At 37.5% G+C, this 20,002-nt stretch overlaps 1 protein-coding gene across 2 annotated transcripts in view; it reads left to right on the top strand.

Moving 5' to 3' along the window:
* LRCH2 (leucine rich repeats and calponin homology domain containing 2) overlaps positions 1-20,002 on the top strand; it is a 127,676-nt gene that overhangs the window by 39,444 nt on the left and 68,230 nt on the right. For both annotated transcript variants that reach the window (XM_040628924.1, XM_040628926.1), the window contains exons 3-6: positions 6,213-6,339; positions 11,547-11,652; positions 11,732-11,868; positions 15,437-15,570. In XM_040628924.1, the coding sequence (XP_040484858.1) occupies positions 6,213-6,339; positions 11,547-11,652; positions 11,732-11,868; positions 15,437-15,570 (504 nt within the window). The remainder of the gene's footprint in view (positions 1-6,212; positions 6,340-11,546; positions 11,653-11,731; positions 11,869-15,436; positions 15,571-20,002) is intronic.

Below are 20,002 nucleotides of genomic sequence, written 5' to 3' on the forward strand. Positions count from 1 at the left end.
ATTAAAGCATATCAAATACAATTTGTTAATAAACTAGCTTTAAATGAGTATATATATATATATATACATATATATATATTTAGAGATTTTATTTATTTACTTGAGAGGGTGAGCAAGAGAGAGCACAAGCCAGGGGAGGGGCAGAGGGAGAGGGAGAAGCAGGCTCCCTGCTGAACAGGGAACCCAATGTGGGACTCGATCCCAGGACCCTAGGATCATGACCTAATCTGAAGGCAGACACTTAACCGACTGAGCTACCCAGGTGCCCTAAATGAGTATATTTCTATATGATTTTTTTGCCTGTATGGTCATGGTGGATAATATTTTATAATATATATTTGCAAAAGATTTTATTTATTTGAGAAAGAGAGAGAAAGAGCAGGGGGAGGAGCAGACTCTGGCTCTATCTCAGGACCCTGAGATCATGACCTGAGCTGAAATCAAGAGCTGGATGCTTAACTGGCTGGGTCACCCAGGTGCCCTAATATTTTATAATATTTTATGTATGTATGTATGTATGTATTTATGTATGTAAGCTCTATGCCCAATGTGGGGCTTGAATTCACAATACTGTGATCAAGAGTCAGATGCTCTACCAATGAGCCTGCCAGGTGCCCCATATTTTATATTTTAAATAGTTGCTTAGATGCTAAGTGATTCAGCAAGTATGAAAATAGTTCTGTTAATTATAATAGATACGGTATATGCTTGGTACTCAAATATTACTTTTCTTTTTCAGATCTTTCGAGAAATCGTTTTACAGAAATTCCTTCTGATGTCTGGTTATTTGCACCTCTTGAGACATTAAATTTATATCATAATTGCATCAAAACCATTCCTGAAGCCATTAAAAACCTGCAGATGTTGACATACCTTAACATTAGGTAAGGAAACTTTTTTTTTAGTAGATTTTGTTTTTTATTACAGTTCTAATCCTTTTTAGTAACAAAGGAATGTGTTTGGCTTGGCTTTGTAACCTATATTTATATCTTATTTGTATTTGTTATATGTTCACATTACTTTATAGGTGTTTGGTCTTGTTCTTGAGAGCTGTGCTTCTCATCCCAGCCTTTAATCTGCACAGGAGTCACCTGGGGATTAAAACACCTGATTACATAGCTCTGCCGTGGGGCCTGCATTTCTTTTTTTTTTTTTTTTTAATTTATTTATGTGACAGAGAGCCCGCAAGAGAGGGAACACAGCAGGGGGAGTGGGAGAGGAAGAAGCAGGCTCCCAGCGGAGGAGCCTGATGTGGGGCTCGATCCCAGAACGCTGGGATCACGCCCTGAGCCGAAGGCAGACGCTTAACCGCTGTGCCACCCAGGCGCCCCGGGGCCTGCATTTCTAACAATGCCCCATGGTAATGCCTGTGCCTGCTGGTCCTTATCACTTTGAGTAGCAAGGCTTTATTTAGATCAGAAATGTTTTACTGAAATCATAGCGCCACAATGCGGATTTATTTATTTATTTATTTATTTAATTTTTTTTATTTTTAAAGATTTTATTTATTTATTTGACAGATAGAGACAGCCAGTGAGAGAGGGAACACAAGCAGGGGGAGTGGAGAGGAAGAAGCAGGCTCCCAGCAGAGGAGCCTGATGTGGGGCTCGATCCCAGGACTCTGGGATCACGCCCTGAGCTGAAGGCAGACGCTTAACGACTGCGCCACCCAGGCGCCCCAGGATTTATTTATATATACATTTTCAGTTAAAGTGAAACATTATGAAGAAACAGTTCTTGAGCTATATTATTCACTCTTGTGAGTTCTCCTTGCTACTTTAAGGATGAATAGGTTGGGATGGAAGTGTTGGAATGTTAGGAAGTAGATGACAGTTGGGTTAGTACTTAATAGATGCTTACTATGTGCCAGACAATGTTTCAAATACCTTATCCATATTACCTCATCTCCTCTTCACAACAGCATTTTGAGAGGGGGTACTATTATTTTTTTAAAAGATTTTTAGGGATGCCTGGGTGGCTCAGTTGATTAAGTGTCTGCCTTTGGCTCAGATCATGATCCCAGGGTCCGGGGATCGAGTCCCGCACCGGGCTCCTTGCTCAGTGGGGAGTCTGCTTCTTCTTCTGCATGCCTCTCTCTCTCTCTCCGTGGCAAATAAATAAAATCTTCAAAAAGAGGGAAGATTTTATTTATTTTAGAGAGAGAGAGAGGGAGCACGAGAGGGGGAGGGCAGAAGGAGAGGAGAAACAGACTCCCTCCTGAGCAGGGAGCCCGATGCAATGCAATGCGCTGCATTGTGGGGCTTGGACCCAGGACCCCGAGATCATGACCTGAGCTAAAGGCAGATGCTTAACCGACTGAGCCACCCAGACACCCCGAGAGAGGTACTATTATTATCCTTGCATTACAGGTGAGGCAGCTGAGGCACAGAGAGTACGTATATGCCCAAAGTCATATGTGTTGTGTGTGTGTGTGTGTGTGTGTGTGTGTGTGTGTACATACAGCAAGTGGTAGAGGGTAATAGCTGTATTACCCTCTACCTGTAGAACTCTGATTCTTAGCTATTACCCTCTATTTATAACAGTCAGCATTTGATAAGTATAAGAAAAAAATTGTCCTGTCAAATGAGTGACATTGAATGGAAACTGGTAAATTGTGACTTAGGCTTAGAATCATTTTCGGGACACCTGGTTGGCTCAGTTGGTGGAGTGTGTGACTCTTGATCTCTGGGTTGTGGGTTTGAGCCCCATGTTGGGTGTAGAGTACTTAAAAAAAAATAAAATGTTAAAAAAAAAAAAAAGAATCAGGGGTGCGGTGGCTCAGTCAGTTGGGCATTTGTTTTCAGCTCAGGTCATGATCCCAGGGTCTTGGGATCAAGCCCAGGGCTCTCTGCTCAGCAGGGAGCCTGCTTCTTCCTCTGTCTGCAGCTCCTCCTGCTTGTGCTCCCTCCCTCCCTCTCTCTCTCTCAAATAAATTAATAGTCTTAAAAAAAAAAAAAGAATCATTTTCTTGTTTTTTTGTTTTGTTGGTTTTTCTCTTTAGTTGTAAGGGATAATTTCTTCCCCCTCCTTAACAAAGTTACATGTCTAAATTCCCATACAGGGAGATGGTAAATATAATTAATGTGTATAAATAGTAATGCTTCTTTCTCACTGTGTGATACGTTAATCCTTCTATTTGTCTCCTCCAGTGGTGTCACCTGGCAGTACATAGTATTTTAACTGAATCTTTGTACCTTAAAATGTGTGAGAGGAAATTCCTTTCATAGATGTTAGTCATTTGGGTTGCTCTTTTCTCTAATATCTCCTTGGCCTGGCTTGGGAGAGGTTTTGAGTCAAGTGAGGCATTTTTAAGTTTTGTCTTTATTTTTGTTTCACTTTGTTGTCTTATGGAAAAAAGTGATTTGTCAAAAATTGAACTATATTCTGTATTAATAGAAATGTATGGTAATCTTAAAATAGTTTCACTAAAACTTTCTGATTCTTTCCTGTTTTGATCTTTATGTACTTTTAAAAAGAGTTTATTTATTTTGAGAGAGTGCGTGCATGCGCGAGTGTGCACGTGAGTGCGGGTGGGGGGGGCAGAGGGAGAAGCTGCCTCCCTCCTGAGCAGGGAGCCCAATGCCAGACTTGATCCCAGGACCCTGGGATCCTGACCTGAGCCGAAGGCAGACGCTTAACCGAATAAGCCACCCAGGCGCCCCTGAACAGTCTTTATTGAAATAACATTAGTCCTTGTTTCTGATTTCCTTTGTCTCTAAAACATGGCAAAAAAGTGAAAATTAATCACTTATTAGCTGTGTATAAAGAAATTCAATTCTGGAGAAAGCTGACTGTGCTAAATCAATGAACCTGCTTCTTAAAGTAAGAAAATAAGCCAATTTTTTTTTTTCCAGTAAGCTCTAGGCTCAACGTGGGCTTGAACTCGTGACTCCCAGATCAAAAGTCACATGTTCTACGACTGAGCCAGCCACGTGCCCCCCCCCCATAGGCCAACTTTTAAACTTTTTTTGGTCTGAAGGAGATTAGAATGAATTTGTACGTGCCGTTATTTTTCCCACTTACTTTATTTTTTATTTTGGTGAAAATATCTTGAGAAACTTGTAGGATGGTTTTTTAGCTCTGTCTTTCTGTATAATACTCCCTTTTTCAGTAGAACTCTGCAGGAAGATCCTTGTGTGCTCCACCCTGGCCACTTTCCCAAGGGTCCTGTTTGATCCTGAAAGTGTCAAGAGTTGTAAGAAGCCCCTGGCATATTTGACATTCCAGCAGCCTGGCCATGATTGCTGGTCTAGGGGCATTGTCTTTTTTTTTTTAAGTCTGTGCCTTCTGATTAAAGCCAGTCTAGTGTTTCTGGATGTCCTCTGCAGGCATAACATGGGTAGTTGAAAGTTCTTGATGTTCTTCCTTGGGGTGACACTAGGTTTTTGTTGCTGTGCATGTTACACAAAATGTTAGGTATAGGTCTATAAATGCCACTTTGAGGGGTGCCTGGGTGGCTCAGTTGGTTAAGCGTCTGCCCTCTGCTTGGGTCATGATCCCAGGGTCCTGGGATTGAGCCCCGTTTCAGGCTCCCTGCTCAGCAGGAAGCCTGCTTCTCCCTCTCCCTCGGCCTGCCGCTCCCCTTGCTTGTGGTCTCTGTCAAATAAATAAAATCTTTAAAAAAAAAATGCCACTTAAAAAAACAGGAAAAATAACTTTTTAAATAAATACTTGATACTATGTAAATGTAATGGTATACTTTATATGTTTTGGTGGGGGGACTGTCTTAGTCTGTTTGGGCTGTTATGACAGAATACCATGTATTGGGTGCCTTATAAACAACAGAAACTTATTTTTCACATTTCTGGAGGCTGAGAAGTCCAAGATCAAGTCACTGGCAGATTTGGTGTCTGGTGGGGACCTGCTTCTTGGTTCATAGGCAGCCGTCTGCTAGCTGTCCTCACATGGTAGAGGGAGCAAGGGAGCTCTCTGAGGTATTTTTTACAAGGGCACTAAACCTGTTCATGAAGGGTCCACCATTATGACCTAATCACCTCCCAAAGGCCCCACTTCCAAGTATCATCACATTGGGGATTAGGTTTTAACATTAAAATTTTGGGGGGCACAAACATTGAGTCTGCAGCAGGGATCATTTGGTTCAGTCTGTATTGGTATGTAAATTTGACCCACAGTAGGTTGAGGGTAAGGACCCCAGAGTGATATTGCCCGGATTTGAATCTTGGCTCTCTTACATACCAGCTGTGTGACTTTGAGCAGTTTGCTTAATCTCTTTTTGACTGATTCTTCCTCTGTAAAATGGGCATCATGATATGCTCTATTTTCCTAAAGTAGGTTGTTGTGACGTTAATTCATGTGAGGTACACTGAACATGGCCTGACACATAATAAACACTCAATAAATGTTAGTTGTTGTTATATTTAAGTGTATCCACAGAGATAGGAATGTTTTATCAACTTGGAACTGAGGTAAAGGTGTTAGTGGGCTCACCCTAAACCCATAAGGAAAGGGAATGGGTTAGGGTTACTATATGTGTTTGAAGATGTATTTCTTTCTTTTTTTTTTTTTTATAGATTTTATTTATTTATTCGACAGAGATAAAGACAGCCAGCGAGAGAGGGAACACAAGCAGGGGGAGTGGGAGAGGAAGAAGCAGGCTCATAGCAGAGGAGCCTGATGCGGGGCTCGACCCCATAACGCCGGGATCACGCGCTGAGCTGAAAGCAGACGCTTAACTGCCGTGCCACCCAGGCGCCCCTGAAGATGTAGTTCTATTAATTCTTTCATAGATTTGAACTTAGTGCATGCAAGCTTATCCTTGGAACCTTTCCTTTGTTAGAAGCATGGAGCTATTGAATGCAGTGAAATGATACCAGAGAACAAGGTTCTGGCATTTTCTAGCTCAGAAGAATGATTCTGGGTTTTGAGAGCTGATGGTATGTGAGAAAATATCATAGGTAACAACACAGGCTTTGCAGTCTTTTGTGACTGGGCAAGTCCCTTAGACAGTTGAAACCTTTGTTTTCTTCTTTGTATAATGGATATAATAGTACTGCCTGTCTTATGGGGTTAATGTGAGTATTAAATGAGATAGTGCATTTAAGGATTTTAATGTAATACAGAGTAAGCACTCTAAATGATGGTCATTATTTGGTGAAAGCTTTTTATTTTACTTTTAAGGTGATTTGTTCACCTCAACATAATGTGAGAGATTTCAGACATATCCCATAATGAGACTTTCTTATTCTTTTCAGTCGAAATCTTTTATCAACATTGCCAAAATACCTATTTGATCTTCCCCTTAAAGTTTTGGTCGTCAGTAATAATAAACTGGTATCCATTCCAGAAGAAATTGGGAAGTTAAAAGACTTAATGGAATTGGTGAGTAAAATAGTTGCATTGATATGTATAATATAGAATATACATAACACATACCTTTATATTTTGGAAGATTGCTCTTTATGAAATTTCAGTGTAATTTTTTAAAAAAGAATAACTTGGTATATCCTTATGTTCACCTTAGTAAAGTTTTGAGATACTATTGCTTGTGTCTGATATTAGCTCATAGCCACAGTGAAAGCCTGGTTGTTCCTTAGTCCTAGTGAGGTTAAAAGGTTTGCTTTATAAGTTTTAAGAAATGCTTTTCAAACCGATAAGCATTTGTCTGTCCATTTTGGGGACAGACCAGGAAAAGATAAGTTTTAAAGGTTTTACAGGGCTACTATGAAAGCCTCAGAGAAGGGGGATAGAGGAAGAGAATACAATGCCTGCAAACAATAGAATGAACAAAATAACTCTTCTTCTCGATATTGTCATGTGATTTTATAACACTTTTGGGACCAAGATAAATGGAGAGAGGCCATTACATATAATTAATTATAGAAATACAGGAATAATTTAATTACCTTGACCAGAACATTTTAGGTATTAAAGGATATTGAACTTTGAGAGAAACATACTTATATCCTCAAAGCATTGACCTATTTTCTCATCTTTCTGTTACTTTTGTAGGGGGACAAGAGCAGGTCACCCCAAGATGGGCTACTTTGGCGTGATTATTTTGAGTTGAAAGCAATCAAACCAACAGATTTAGGAAAAGCTCTTTACTTCCCCCTCAGCTGCCTAAATTTACATTGGAAAGGAGAGCCTCTACCAGGAAAGGCCCTATTAACAGAGATTCCTCTTTACCTATTTAACTTTAACTAACTTATTTGAATAACTGAGCACTGCTTTATTTTCCAAACATCTTCTCTCACCTTCCTGCTAATAATGGTCTTCCTCCCCTTTGTTTTCCCAGACTCCTACCCATCTCCTTAGCCCAGGATGTCACATAAGCATCCTGTTGCCTATCTTTGGAATTTCATGTTTGTATGGATTCTCCGTACTTACGAAACTGAATTTGATTTTCTCCTGTTAATTTGTCTCATGTTAATTTGATTCTTAGTCCAGCTAGAAGGACTTTGAAAGGCAGAGGACATTTCTTTCTTCCCAACACTTCCACGTCAGTACAATATACCTTGCTGTTGTTTATTTTTATTTTTTATTTTTTGTTTTATCTTGAGTAATGCTTTCCCAATACATAGACATTTTTAAAGTATTCTTAAGTATGACTTTATTACGTGTGGAGGGCCAAAAATTTTCTTGGGGAACTTATCTACGATTATACAGTGGCAAATTAATGTGCAAATAGAATGTAATGAACAGAAATTTCAGGAATGTCGTTCTTTTATTTCTTTTATTCATTGATGCATGTGCAATTATAACATAAGGGGAGTGCCTTGAACTTAGTCCTCTTACAATGTTTTAGAAATATATAATTGTAGCCACTTGCTAATGAAGGAATCCCTGACATATTTAGTTGTATATTTTCAGTAGTGGATAAATCTCTTTTTTTGTGTGACCAAGGCATCCCTTATTCTCTTTTGCAAAACTTTGTTATCTTTATTATTTTGAACTAAAATACATGCCCCTATCACTTTTATCCATTGGTCTTGGGACTACCACGTGAAAAAGTATAGATAATGACAACTTTTCTTCCCTTCAGGTATTTGTAATCTGTCATATGTCTACTCTCCATTTTACCAAACTCTAAGACCTGTTTTTCTGTAGCTTAAACATCTGTTACTTTTATTCCTTTCTATATTTTCTATATTTCTATTCTTCATTACTTTTTATTTTTAGCTATTTCTTTTTCTTTTCTTTCTTTCTTTTTTTTTAAAAGATTTTATTTATTCATTCGACAGAGAGAGAGAGAGAGAGACGGCCAGTGAGAGAGGGAACACAAGCAGGGGGAGTGGGAGAGGAAGCAGGCTCCCAGCGGAAGAGCCTGACGTGGGGCTAGATCCCAGAGCGCCAGGATCACGCCCTGAGCCCAAGGCAGACGCATAACGACTGAGCCACCCAGGCGCCCCTATTTTTAGCTATTTCTATCCTGAAAATGTTTCCTTTTATTAAGGTTCCTTTTAACATTATATTCACAAATGAGCAGAAGATTCTAGAGGTGGTTTAACAAATTCATAGTAAAGGAGGACCAGTATTTTCTTGGACCTAGATACTGTTAATATTTTTAAAATTTTATAAATATTATACTTTATTCTATGGCTGTATAATTTCTTTTTCTTTTGTTTCATTCAGTTTTTGACACTATGTTCTAAATTATATTACATGAGATAGTTTTGGGATAAATAAAATTTTAAAAATATTTAGGATTTTTAGATTTATTCTAGTATTTTTAGCTAAATAGACTATTTTAAACTATTAAATACCATGTTTCACTAGGCACTATAAAATTATTGTGCTTTTATTTAAATTCTTGAAATCAGTTAACAGTGGATTGATAGCATTAGGATGGCTAATTGACAGTTGTAAATCACATAATGAATTTGTGGGTGTTACCTGTCATTGGTGTATTTCCCATGACACTGTTCCACAAGAATGTGGTAGCCAACTACAGTGAAATTGTCCTTAGAAACCTAGGAAATATTCTCGGGTCTCCAATCCCCAGCCGAGTACTTTTTAGAGTACCCATTGGTGAGTGGGTCAGTTTTTTGTGCTTGGGTTTATTTCTTCAGGGCAGCTATCACATTTCTATGGATTTTTATATGGAAATCTCTAGTATTAGATACTTTTTGTAGGAAGCAATAGTATTAACTTAAAGGCCATTTTCCCAAAATTTTCTTATCTTTCATTTCTGGTAATAGCCTATTCTCAACCTAGCAGCTAAGGTGATCCTGTTGAAACATAAGTCAGATCAAGTCATACCTCTGTTTAAAAGTTTCAGGTTTCTTTCTTTTCTTTTTTTTTTTTTAAAGATTTTATTTATTTATTTGACAGAGAGAGACAGCCAGCGAGAGAGGGAACACAAGCAGGGGGACTGGGGGAGTGGGAGAGTGGGAGAGGAAGAAGCAGGCTCCCATCGGAGGAGCCTGATGTGGGGCTCGATCCCGGAATGCTGGGATCATGCCCTGAGCTGAGGGCAGACGCTTAACGACTGAGCCACCCAGGCGCCCCAAAAGTTTCAAGTTTCTGTTCACATATCCTTTGAGTAAAAGCCTAAGTTGTTCCCCTTCCCCCAGTGTACTCTCCCCCCCACCTTGCCCACTTCCTTCTAGTTACACTGGATTTCTTGCTGTTCTTTGGTACATGTCAGGCATGTTTTGCCTAAGAGTCCTTTTACATTTATTGTTCCTTATATTCCTTTCTTATATATTGGCAAGGCTCATGCTCTCAGCTCTGATAATACTGATGAGTTTGGGGAATATCAGTGAGGTTCAGTGGGGGTGGAGTCCGGAGCCGACGACCAAGAAAGAATTCTTGAGGCGTCTTTGGTGCAAAATTGGTGGTTTATTAAAGCACGGGGACAGGACCCGTGGGCAGAAAGAACTGCTGCCCCGGGTTGTGGGGGGCGGCTGATTATATACCATGGGGTTGGGGGAGGTAAGGAAAAAAGGGAGGTTGAGAAAATACTTTCATATGTTAAAGAAGATTCACAAGATACCGGAGGCCTTGCCATTGTCGAGTTAAGATTGTTTTTCCCTCTAGCAAGGCATTAACATTAAGATGGTTGGGAACTTCCTGGAGGCTGCAGATTTATAAGGACATTTAATCGTATCTACATTCCCTTCCGGAAGCTAGGTTATTGGTAGAAATGTTCCGTTCTTGTAAACTGCTAAGACATTTGCAAACTGAGGGAGACTTAAATCTTGCAGGATTGTGGTCTCTATAGGTTAAGTATTTCTTTGTCCTTTACGGCAGCCAGGAGTGCCTGGGGAATGTCACATACATCCCCTGGTGGCGGCGGGGGTGGGGGGGTTTGCGGGGTGTCAGTTTCTGCTTTGTCCTCAGCTGGCCTTTGGTTCCCTCATCAACACTGCTCATCAGCTTCTCCATGAGACAATCTAAATTGCTAATATCCTTCCCCATTACTATTAGCACTGCCGTTTTCCTTTACCCTGCTTTTTTTCCCCCACAGCACTTATCACCTGTCATATTATGTAATCTACTCTCCTTGCTAGAATGTAAGAAGCTCCATAAAGAGCTATGAGGACAGGAACTTTTGTTGGTTTTATTTCTTAGTGTGTCCCCAGCACCTAGAACTGGGCCTAGCAAATAGTTGGTATTTGATAAATGTTTGTCATTGAGTGAAGATGCCTTAGATATAGTATGAAAGAAGTATGTAAGATACATTTTTCTAATCATCTTAGCTATATTGCATTTTTCCCTACATGGCTTTAATATTCTTCTGAATTTATCCTCCTGCCTTTTTAAATTTTTGATATAACTGAATATATGTGCCACTTTAATCCCTCCAAGCTAATATAATTTCCAGTGAAAGTTGAAAATTGGGAGCAGTTGCAGTAGCATGTGAATTTCATTTGCAGTGTGTCTGGAATGACTGCTGTGTGAGATCTTGTTGCAGATTTTTCTTCAAGAGGAGGAAGAGGAGAGCACAGTTAAGCTGTCTCTTACTATGGAAAAGTGGTATCCTTTACCTTTAAATCAGGACTTGCATTTTAATTTAATCTTGAGACACTTCTGATTCAGATCTCCTGGAAAGTCTTTGGGTTATGCGGTGGGCCGCAGAATTTTGAGCTTGTAACCCCTCATATTTTGTATCCCTTTGAGAAAGAGGTTTAAATTGATTCTGACCATAGTCTTTGGTTCTTCAGCTCATGTTTGTAAATCCTTGAATCTCTCAGCTTCTGCCTAACAGAGTAGCTTGAAATACTATAATAGACAGATTTTCACAGTGATTGATAGTCGTTTTTTATTTTACCTCTGAATGAAGAGCACCTGGGTTATCCTTATAGTTCTAGTTTTGGTTGAGGAGAGTGGTCTTTGGTTGAGATTTTCAAAAGGCTGAATTATGTAGTACTAAGTTATAACTTCAGTGTTGCACAGAAAAATTTGTTAACTGCTAGATTGACTTCATGATGTAATATAAATAGAAATCTTCCAGATAAGCCATTTTTAGAGAAACAACATTTGAGGTAACTTTTGCTAGCTATTAGCCATGTGCTTTAATTTTAAAATGGAAATAGGTATCTCTCAGTTAGTTTGTTATAATTTTATTTTCTTATTTTCCTTAGGATATTAGCTGCAATGAGATTCAGGTCCTTCCCCAACAAATGGGAAAATTACATTCACTTAGAGAGCTAAATATAAGAAGAAATAATCTTCATGTGTTGCCAGATGGTAAGATGCTCATTATTTTTACTGAAATGAATAAGAGAGTAACTGTGTCAAATTTAATTTATCTTTCATTTCTGAACAGAATTAGGAGATCTTCCCTTAGTCAAGCTGGATTTCTCTTGTAATAAAGTGACTGAAATTCCAGTTTGTTACCGGAAGCTGCATCATTTACAAGTAATGATTTTGGATAACAATCCATTGCAAGTACCACCAGCGCAGGTTTGTAATAAAAATATGATACTTGTTACTTCTCTTTTTATTCATAATTATACATCAAATTGGTAAATTAAAAAGCATCAGAATTAGGAGTCAGTTTGTTGTTGCGGCCTTATTGTCTAAAGGAGCTTTTCTGAGAAGTGAGTTTTGCACTTTGGTAGGAGATTTAGCTTAGCTTCTAGAGAAGAGGATTTCGAAAACCTAGATCTATAATTCTATCAGTGTTCTTTTAAAAACATAGGCTGTGGAGTCTCTCTGCCTCTGTCCTACTCAGGTATGTATCTACTTGACATTTGTTGCGTGATTGATTGGAACACATTCTTAGCACTGGTAGATGGAATCTTAACAGAGCAAAATATGAGTGGAAAAGTATTAATTCAGCCTTTGAGTTGGAGGATTAAATCCACGTGGGGTCTATTGAAATGATATTAAAGGAATATACTAAGATATAAACCCATAAGGCCAAAGGATGAGAGAGAAGAGGGCAGCAGGGGAGAGATGGCAACAGAATTTTGGAAAATGGAAGACAGATGAAATATTGGAAACTAGGGTCTTTACTTACACTGGCACAAGAGAATCTGGCTGAGGAGGCACATGGCAGTGAAATGCCAGCCTCTTCTCTACTTCCAATCTATGTTCCCTTGCTTGGTTGCATACATCCAGAAGACGGGTTGCCTTTTTCTTTCTACAAAGGTACATTCCGCTCATTCCAAAGGAGTTGCTTTTTCTAATTCAAATAAAGTCTGGCTGGGGTGCTGGTAGTAGCTGCCTTAGCAGAATGGGGAAAGCTGAAGCTTGGATATGCTATGGGAGAAGGCAATAAGAAGAAGGTTGATTTACTGTGTTAAACCTAGGAATGGTTTGCGTATTGGAGGAAACATATAACTGAATAGAATGAATAAAGACTAAAAATATGAAGGTCTGTAGAATTGTCTTAAGGCAGTGCTGTCCAGCAGAGCTTCCTGAATTATAGGAACGTTCTATAATTTGAGCTATCTGATACCATTGCTGCTTGCTACATGTGGCTATTGAATACTTGAAATATGGCTGGTGCACCTAAGGAACCAAAATTTAAATGTAATCTTATTTTGATTAATTTAAAATTAAATAGCTTCATGTGACTAGTGGCTGCCATATTGGACACCACAGGTCTAAGATTTGCACCCTCAGATTCTTGCTCTTAGCTCAGTGATGTAGCTGGCCCTCACCTGCCTTAGCAGAAGCCTGGGGTTTATTCGGTAGTAGAATAGGTAGGTAGATTCTCTCAGATTCTCTGCCTTGACTCAGCAGCCAAATGACTATTGCTCCTTGCCTCAGCAGAATATTTTCTTGGTCATAATACTGTAACTACTGGGTTTTGATTTAATTATGACATATTTGTAATAATAGCAAAGGTACATCTAGTGCTTACTGTGTTCCAGGTGCGACTGAAATGCTTTACATGCATTAATTTATTTAATTCTTGTAGTAACCCTATAAAACAGGTACTGTCATTATACCTCATTTTATATATGAGGAAACAGAGGCATAGAAGTTAAGGGACTTATTCAGTGCCACATAGCTAACATGTGGTACTGCTGGTTTCAAACCAAGGCAGCCTGATTCCAGTCCAAGCTCTAACCACGAGGCTATGCTTCTGAAGGTGGAAGTAAGTTGCTAGGGATTGAAGATGGGACGATGGTATGGTGTTGTTGATTATATGATGATATGATGATGTGAGACTAGTTATAGTAGTAGTAATATAAGAAATCTAAGTCCTCATTTTCCTTAGTAAGACCTCGACAAGTAAGATCTATAACTAAAAAAATAAAACAGTAGAACCATGTTACTGATAAATATAAAGGTAAGTAGCAGATAACCAACTAAAAGTTGATATGTGGGGGCTAGGTCTTGGAGATTGAAAGGGGTGGAATGGGGGATTAATTTTTTGTTACCAGTTTTATAATTCTCTTTGATTTTAAAACTATGTACATGAATTACTACAATAAAAAATTTGTAAAAGGAGGCACCTGAGTGGCTCAGTTGGTTATGCATGTGACTTCAGCTCAGGTCATGATCTCAGGGTCCTGGGATTGAGCCCTGCGTAGGGCTCCCTGCTGGTCCTCTCCCTCTGCCCCTCCCTCTGCTTGTGCTCCCATGAGTTCTCTCTCTTTCAAATAAATAAAATCTTTAAAAAATTTACAAAAGAAAAGAATTCACCAGTATTTAATTTGGTAATGAAAGATAATTATTTTTTGGTTTATACAGATAATGGGATATATCTTAATTGGTAGTATATTTATATTCTAATAGCTCAGAAGTTTTCCTTTTAAATGAAAATTTTCAGTGGTCAGGTCAGATTTGGTGTCTATTACAATTATCTAAGAAACATTCTTTCTTTATACCAGGAATGATAATTACCTTTAAATGTACTTTTCCTACTGTTTTGTTTCTTACTGTTTTCTTTGTTGATTATTTTTGCATATATTTGTAGGTTATGTGAGCCCATAAAACAAAACATTTTTGATTATAGTTTTCTTAACATTTTTTTTTAAAGTAAGTTCTACACCCAGCGTGGGGCTTGAACTCATGACCTCAAGATCAAGAGTTGCATGCATGTGTTTCCTACTGAGCCAGCCAGGTGCCCCATGATTATAGTTTTTGAGAAATATTTATTTGATATTACTCATGGTGACTGCAGTTAACATTTGTAAAGCTGACTTACTGTTTTCTTACTGCTCATTGTCTGTCTTTTTTATATAGAATACTTTCTTTCACATAGTATTTTACCCCTTATTATTCCTTTTCTCCATCGCCAATGAAAATGACTTTTCAGGATATTACCTTATTTGAATTGGCCATTTAAAAAACTATTTTATTCTCACTGGCCTACTAATGTGTCTTTCAACAAATTAATTTTTTCTATATTTACATTCTTTTGATTAACTTTCTTCCAGTGTTTAGACCAAACAATTTAGTGGTTTTGATAAGATTTTTTTTTTTAAAGATTTTATTTATTTACTTGAGAGAGAGCAGGGGTAGGGGGAGGGGCAGAGAGAAAGGGAGAAGCAAGACTCCCCACTGAGCAGGGAGCCTGATGCAGGGCTCTATCTCTGACCCTGGGATCACAACCCAAGCTGAAGGCAGATGCTCAACTGACTGAGCCACCCACATGCCCCTGATAAGATTGCTTTAAAGAATTACATGGGTAATTTTTTTTTTTCTGTTCTCATCACTGCAATGACTATATTTCTTTTCACTTTTTTCTAATAAAAGCAACTTTTATGAATTATAGATTTTATATTTAGTGATTTGTATATTGTACTTTTGGCAAGAAAACCTGAGTGAGATATAGAAAAATTCACTTATTTTTTTCTAGTAAGAATAGAAACAGTGAAAGAATTTTAGTTTCTATTATTGTCAAATGTTTTATAAAGTATCAGCAGTACAAATTGTTCAAATATGTAAAGTATTATGATTGTGATGTCTCAGCATAATTTTAAGATTATTAAAATATATAAATAAATTGGTAGGTGAAACTTATATTTGGACCTATATAATTAAATCTACTTTCTCAATTATTTATTGACAGATATGTTTAAAGGGTAAAGTACACATATTCAAATACTTAAATATCCAAGCATGTTGCAGAATGGATAAGAAACCAGATTCTCTGGATCTTCCATCATTGAGTAAAAGAATGCCCTCCCAGCCTCTCACAGACAGGTAATGTAATATTCTTACAGTCTCATTTCATGATTGATATCTTCTCTGTATGTAGAAGATATTTATTAATCTTGAGTGTACTGAATATATTTAGATTGATTGGCCTGGTGTTAAAATCAATAACTGACTAAAGTGAAATCTCACCATCATAGAATGAAACTTGTGATAATAGAATAAATTTGGGATTTTCTCAAAATATTAATTAGCACTAATATTTTAGTAGTAAAATGTAAACGTTTGACATTATAGTACAGAAACACTAATTTCTCCGCATTTGACAACTGTTAATTTCTCTACTACCATCACTCTATTGTACTAACCAGTATTGTAATAACTACGGAATTTGACTTTGAACTGAGGTTAGTGGAAGAGCAAGAGATTTTAGGGTACCTTTCTTCTTCATCTTCTTTATTTTTTATGTCTAGCTCAAAGATGATTTATCATTGGTATTCTTTATGATATTCTGTATGATATTGATACTCTGTATGATATGAAAATCTCCTCCTGAGATTTGAAATGGTAGATTTGGCTATCTGTTTTTAATTCATCCTTTTGGGATATAGGTTGGTCTGAAAGATTTTATGGAAACATAATTCCATCCATTAATATGGAAAATAATTTGGAATGGGGTGAGACTACAGAAAGGGAGACTACACTCTTGCCTAAAATGTTAAAAGGTTTGTCATTTTATTCGTGCCAAAATTTAGACTAATTGGAATGACAGTATTTTAAGTACTGTTCTTGAATTCCCAAATAGGACATTTTCTTAAATATTTCTGTTGCCTAAGTAAAATTAAATATCTAAACATTATATTTAATACCTAAAGATTAATTTGTTTATTATTGTGAATGATAATAGACCAAACAATTCTACAAAAACTAGACTTTATTCATACTCTAACCTCTATTAGTTTGCTTTATATTTATTTAAAAATGAATATGCTTTAGTAATGGCATTCATTAAACTAGTCATTTATTTATTTCACAAGTATCAGTTGGAAAAAAACCCCCAGTATCAGTCAAATGCCTACTGGCAGGCTCAGTGTATGTTTTGTTGAATGATGTATTCCTTGGTGTTGGCCCTCATGGAGTCCACAGTGTAGTGGAGGAGTTAGTCAGCAAACAAAGCAAAGAAGTAAATATACACATACACACATACGATTGCAAATTGTGGCAAGTGTTGTGAAGGAAAGAAACATATTTCAGGAGTGTGGTCGGTAAATGTCGCTTTGGGAAGGTGAGGTTTTAAGTCAAGACCTGAAAGGAGAAAAGCTAGTTGTGTAAAGACTGAGGGGAAAGAGCATTTCAGACAGAAAGAATGACATCTGCTAAGGCCTTACGTTAGGAAGAAACTTGGTGTGTTAAAGAAACTGAAAGACCAGCATGATTGGAACAGAGTGGCTGAAGGGTACAGATGTACAAGTTGATTTTGGAGAAGTAGTCAGAGCTCGAGTCATGTGGGTGCTTTGGAGGCTGTGGTAAGGAGTTTGAATTTTACTTATAGTGCAATGGGAAGTCAGTGGACAGTTACAAGCAGGAGAATAGCATGATCTGATTTATGTTTTAAAAAAGAGCTATTTTGGCTCTTATAAGGAGAACAGGTTGGACGTAAACAAAAGCAGAACCACAGGTACTAGTTAGGTTGTTGAAGTACTTCTAAGAGATCAAGGGGTCTTGAATAGGGTGATTACAGTGGAGATGAAAAGGAGTGGACAGGATTGAGATATATTTTGGAGATGGTCTCTAGCAATGATGTCCAATAGAAATGTAATATAAGCTACATATATAATTTTGCATTTTCTTGTAATCCATTAAAAAAAAGTAAAAATGAAACAGGTGAAATTAATTTTAATAATATGTTATTTAGGGATGCCTGAGTGGCTCAGCCAGTTAAGCGTCTGCCTTCGGCTCAGGTCATGATCCCAGGGTCCTGGGATTGAGTCCTGCATCGGGCCTCCTTGCTCAGTGGGGAGCCTGCTTCTCCCTCTCCCTCTGCCTGCTGCTCCCCCTGTTTGTGCTCTCACTCTGACAAATAAATAAATAAAATCTTTAAAAAAACTAAAAAATAAAAAAATCTTTAAAAAATAATATGTTATTTAACCCAGTATATTCAAAATATCATTTCAACATTTAAATCGGGTATTTTTCATTTGTAGCACATTTCAGTTTAGACTAGCCACATTTGAAATGCTCGGTAACCATATATGATGGCTAGTGGCTACTCTATAGAATAGCTCAGGTTAATAGAGTTTATTTAATGAGGTGACTCTTGGGTATGCTAATTTCCTACTCATAGCCTGTATTGAACTACTTAGAAGATTCAGGTATGCACTTTCCACTTTGACACTCATGCCTTTGGCTTTATAGTTCTTACTACCTAGAATAGCCTTCCATGCCTTGACTATTTTGTAAACTCTTACTCTACATAGGTAGGCATTATAGTAGTTAAGTATATCAGCTTTTGGAGTCAGACACATATGCCCATGAAGCCCTTCTCCAGCTCTTGATAGCTTTATGTCTTGTGTCATAACGTCTCTAGTCCTTAGGTTCCTTGCATGTAAAAGGGAAAATAATCATACGGATGCTGTCAGGATTAAACTAAATAATGTAGATAGAGTACTTAACACAATGCCTAACCCAAACAATTCCTCAACAAATAGCTTATTACTATCATTGTCAACTATTACAAATACACATATATTTTAGTATAGTACATGGATATATTATTGTGCAGTGGTGGCAGATAGATTTTGGTTCTAATCATGGTTTAACCTCTTAATTCCTCTGTAGCCTGTGTAAGTTATTTAATCTCTCTGAGCCTGTTTCTTTATTTAAAATGTTAACAATACCCACTTCATAAGCTTGTTGTGAGGATTAAATATGTGCTAGGCAACTAGTTCAAGAAACAATATTCAGTAAAGGTTACATTTTTTCAGGGCACCTGGGTGACTCAGTCAGTTGGGTGTCTGCCTTCAGCTCAGGTCATGATCCCAGGGTTCTGGGATCGAGCCCCACATTGGGCTCCCTGCTCAGCGGGGAGCCTGCTTCTTCCTCTCCCGGTCCCCCTGCTAGTGCTCTCTCTCTCTCTGTCTGTCAAATAAATAATCTTTTAGAAAAATTTTACATTTTTCCCCTGGGAAGATAACTTTTATAAGCTTCATTAAAAAATATATATCTATTAAATATGAATATAATCATATTGTAAAAAGAAATATGTAATAAGAAATTTATAAGAAAAAATAATTTGTAAAAAGAAATAATGCATAAATTGCAGAATGTAAGGATTATAAATAAAATATGATGTGTATCTGGCACAGTAGCTAATACAGTGTAGACACTCAATAAATGATAGCAAGTATTGCCTCTCTTTATCCTTCAAGACTAAGCTCAAATGCCACTTTCTTGGGTGAAGCCTTTCCTAAACTTACCAAGAATTGATTTCTCTTTTCTCATAGTACTTTATATTGACCTTTGTCATAGTCTTCAAAATACATAAACATACTTCCTCTCTGGGCTGAGAGCCCTTTGAGGCCAAACATTTTTTAATTCATCTCATTTCATTTCAAGCATTCAGCATAGTGCCTGACACTTACTTGGTAATTGCTTACCTGAGTTTATTGATACACTCCTGAGAAGTATACACATCAGTATTTGGGGAAGAAATAATAGCATAGTGATTAAAATCAGGGACTTTAGTGTTAGATTCTTGAGATCAAATTTAAACTGCCATTTGTAAGTTGTGGGTCATTGAGTAACTTGTTTAATCTGTTCTGGTCTCTCTTTCCTCACCTGCAAAACAAGAAAACACCAACCTCCTAGAATTTAAACAAGGCATGTATGAGGTATCATCTTTAAAGCACTTAGCCTAATTCCTGGCACATAAAAAATGGTCTGTATAGAGTGTATGCGAATTTGCATGTATGTAAATTTGCAAAGTAAAGTGAAAAATACTTTGCAACCTGGGTGGCATACTGTTGTGTAATTCAGAAATTTGCAAGGACAGCTCTATCCTCATACCAAAACAATTGCTTATTCACTGCTTTGCTGACTTTTTTTTTTTTTTGCCTTTTCTCTTAATTTTTGGATGGGCATTATTTATAAAGCTAAAGCATATTTTTAGAGCTAATGAAGAAACTATGAATTGAAGTTAAAAAATATTTCAGTGTTCTATGGTGAAATTTGTTAAACCAGAAAAATAGAAAAGTCTCTCATTAAGGTCATTTTCTAGCAGGACTCTCTGCTTTTCTGAATCTCTCAGGAGAAGTAATAGGTTAATTAAGAATTGACACTTTTTTTTTTTAAAGATTTTATTTATTTATTCGACAGAGATAGAGACAGCCAGCGAGAGAGGGAACACAAGCAGGGGGAGTGGGAGAGAAAGAAGCAGGCTCATAGCGGAAGAGCCTGATGTGGGGCTCGATCCCATAACGGC

This window comes from Ursus maritimus (assembly GCF_017311325.1).
Source record: "Ursus maritimus isolate PB19 chromosome X unlocalized genomic scaffold, ASM1731132v1 scaffold_X1, whole genome shotgun sequence".
NCBI lineage: Eukaryota > Metazoa > Chordata > Mammalia > Carnivora > Ursidae > Ursus > Ursus maritimus.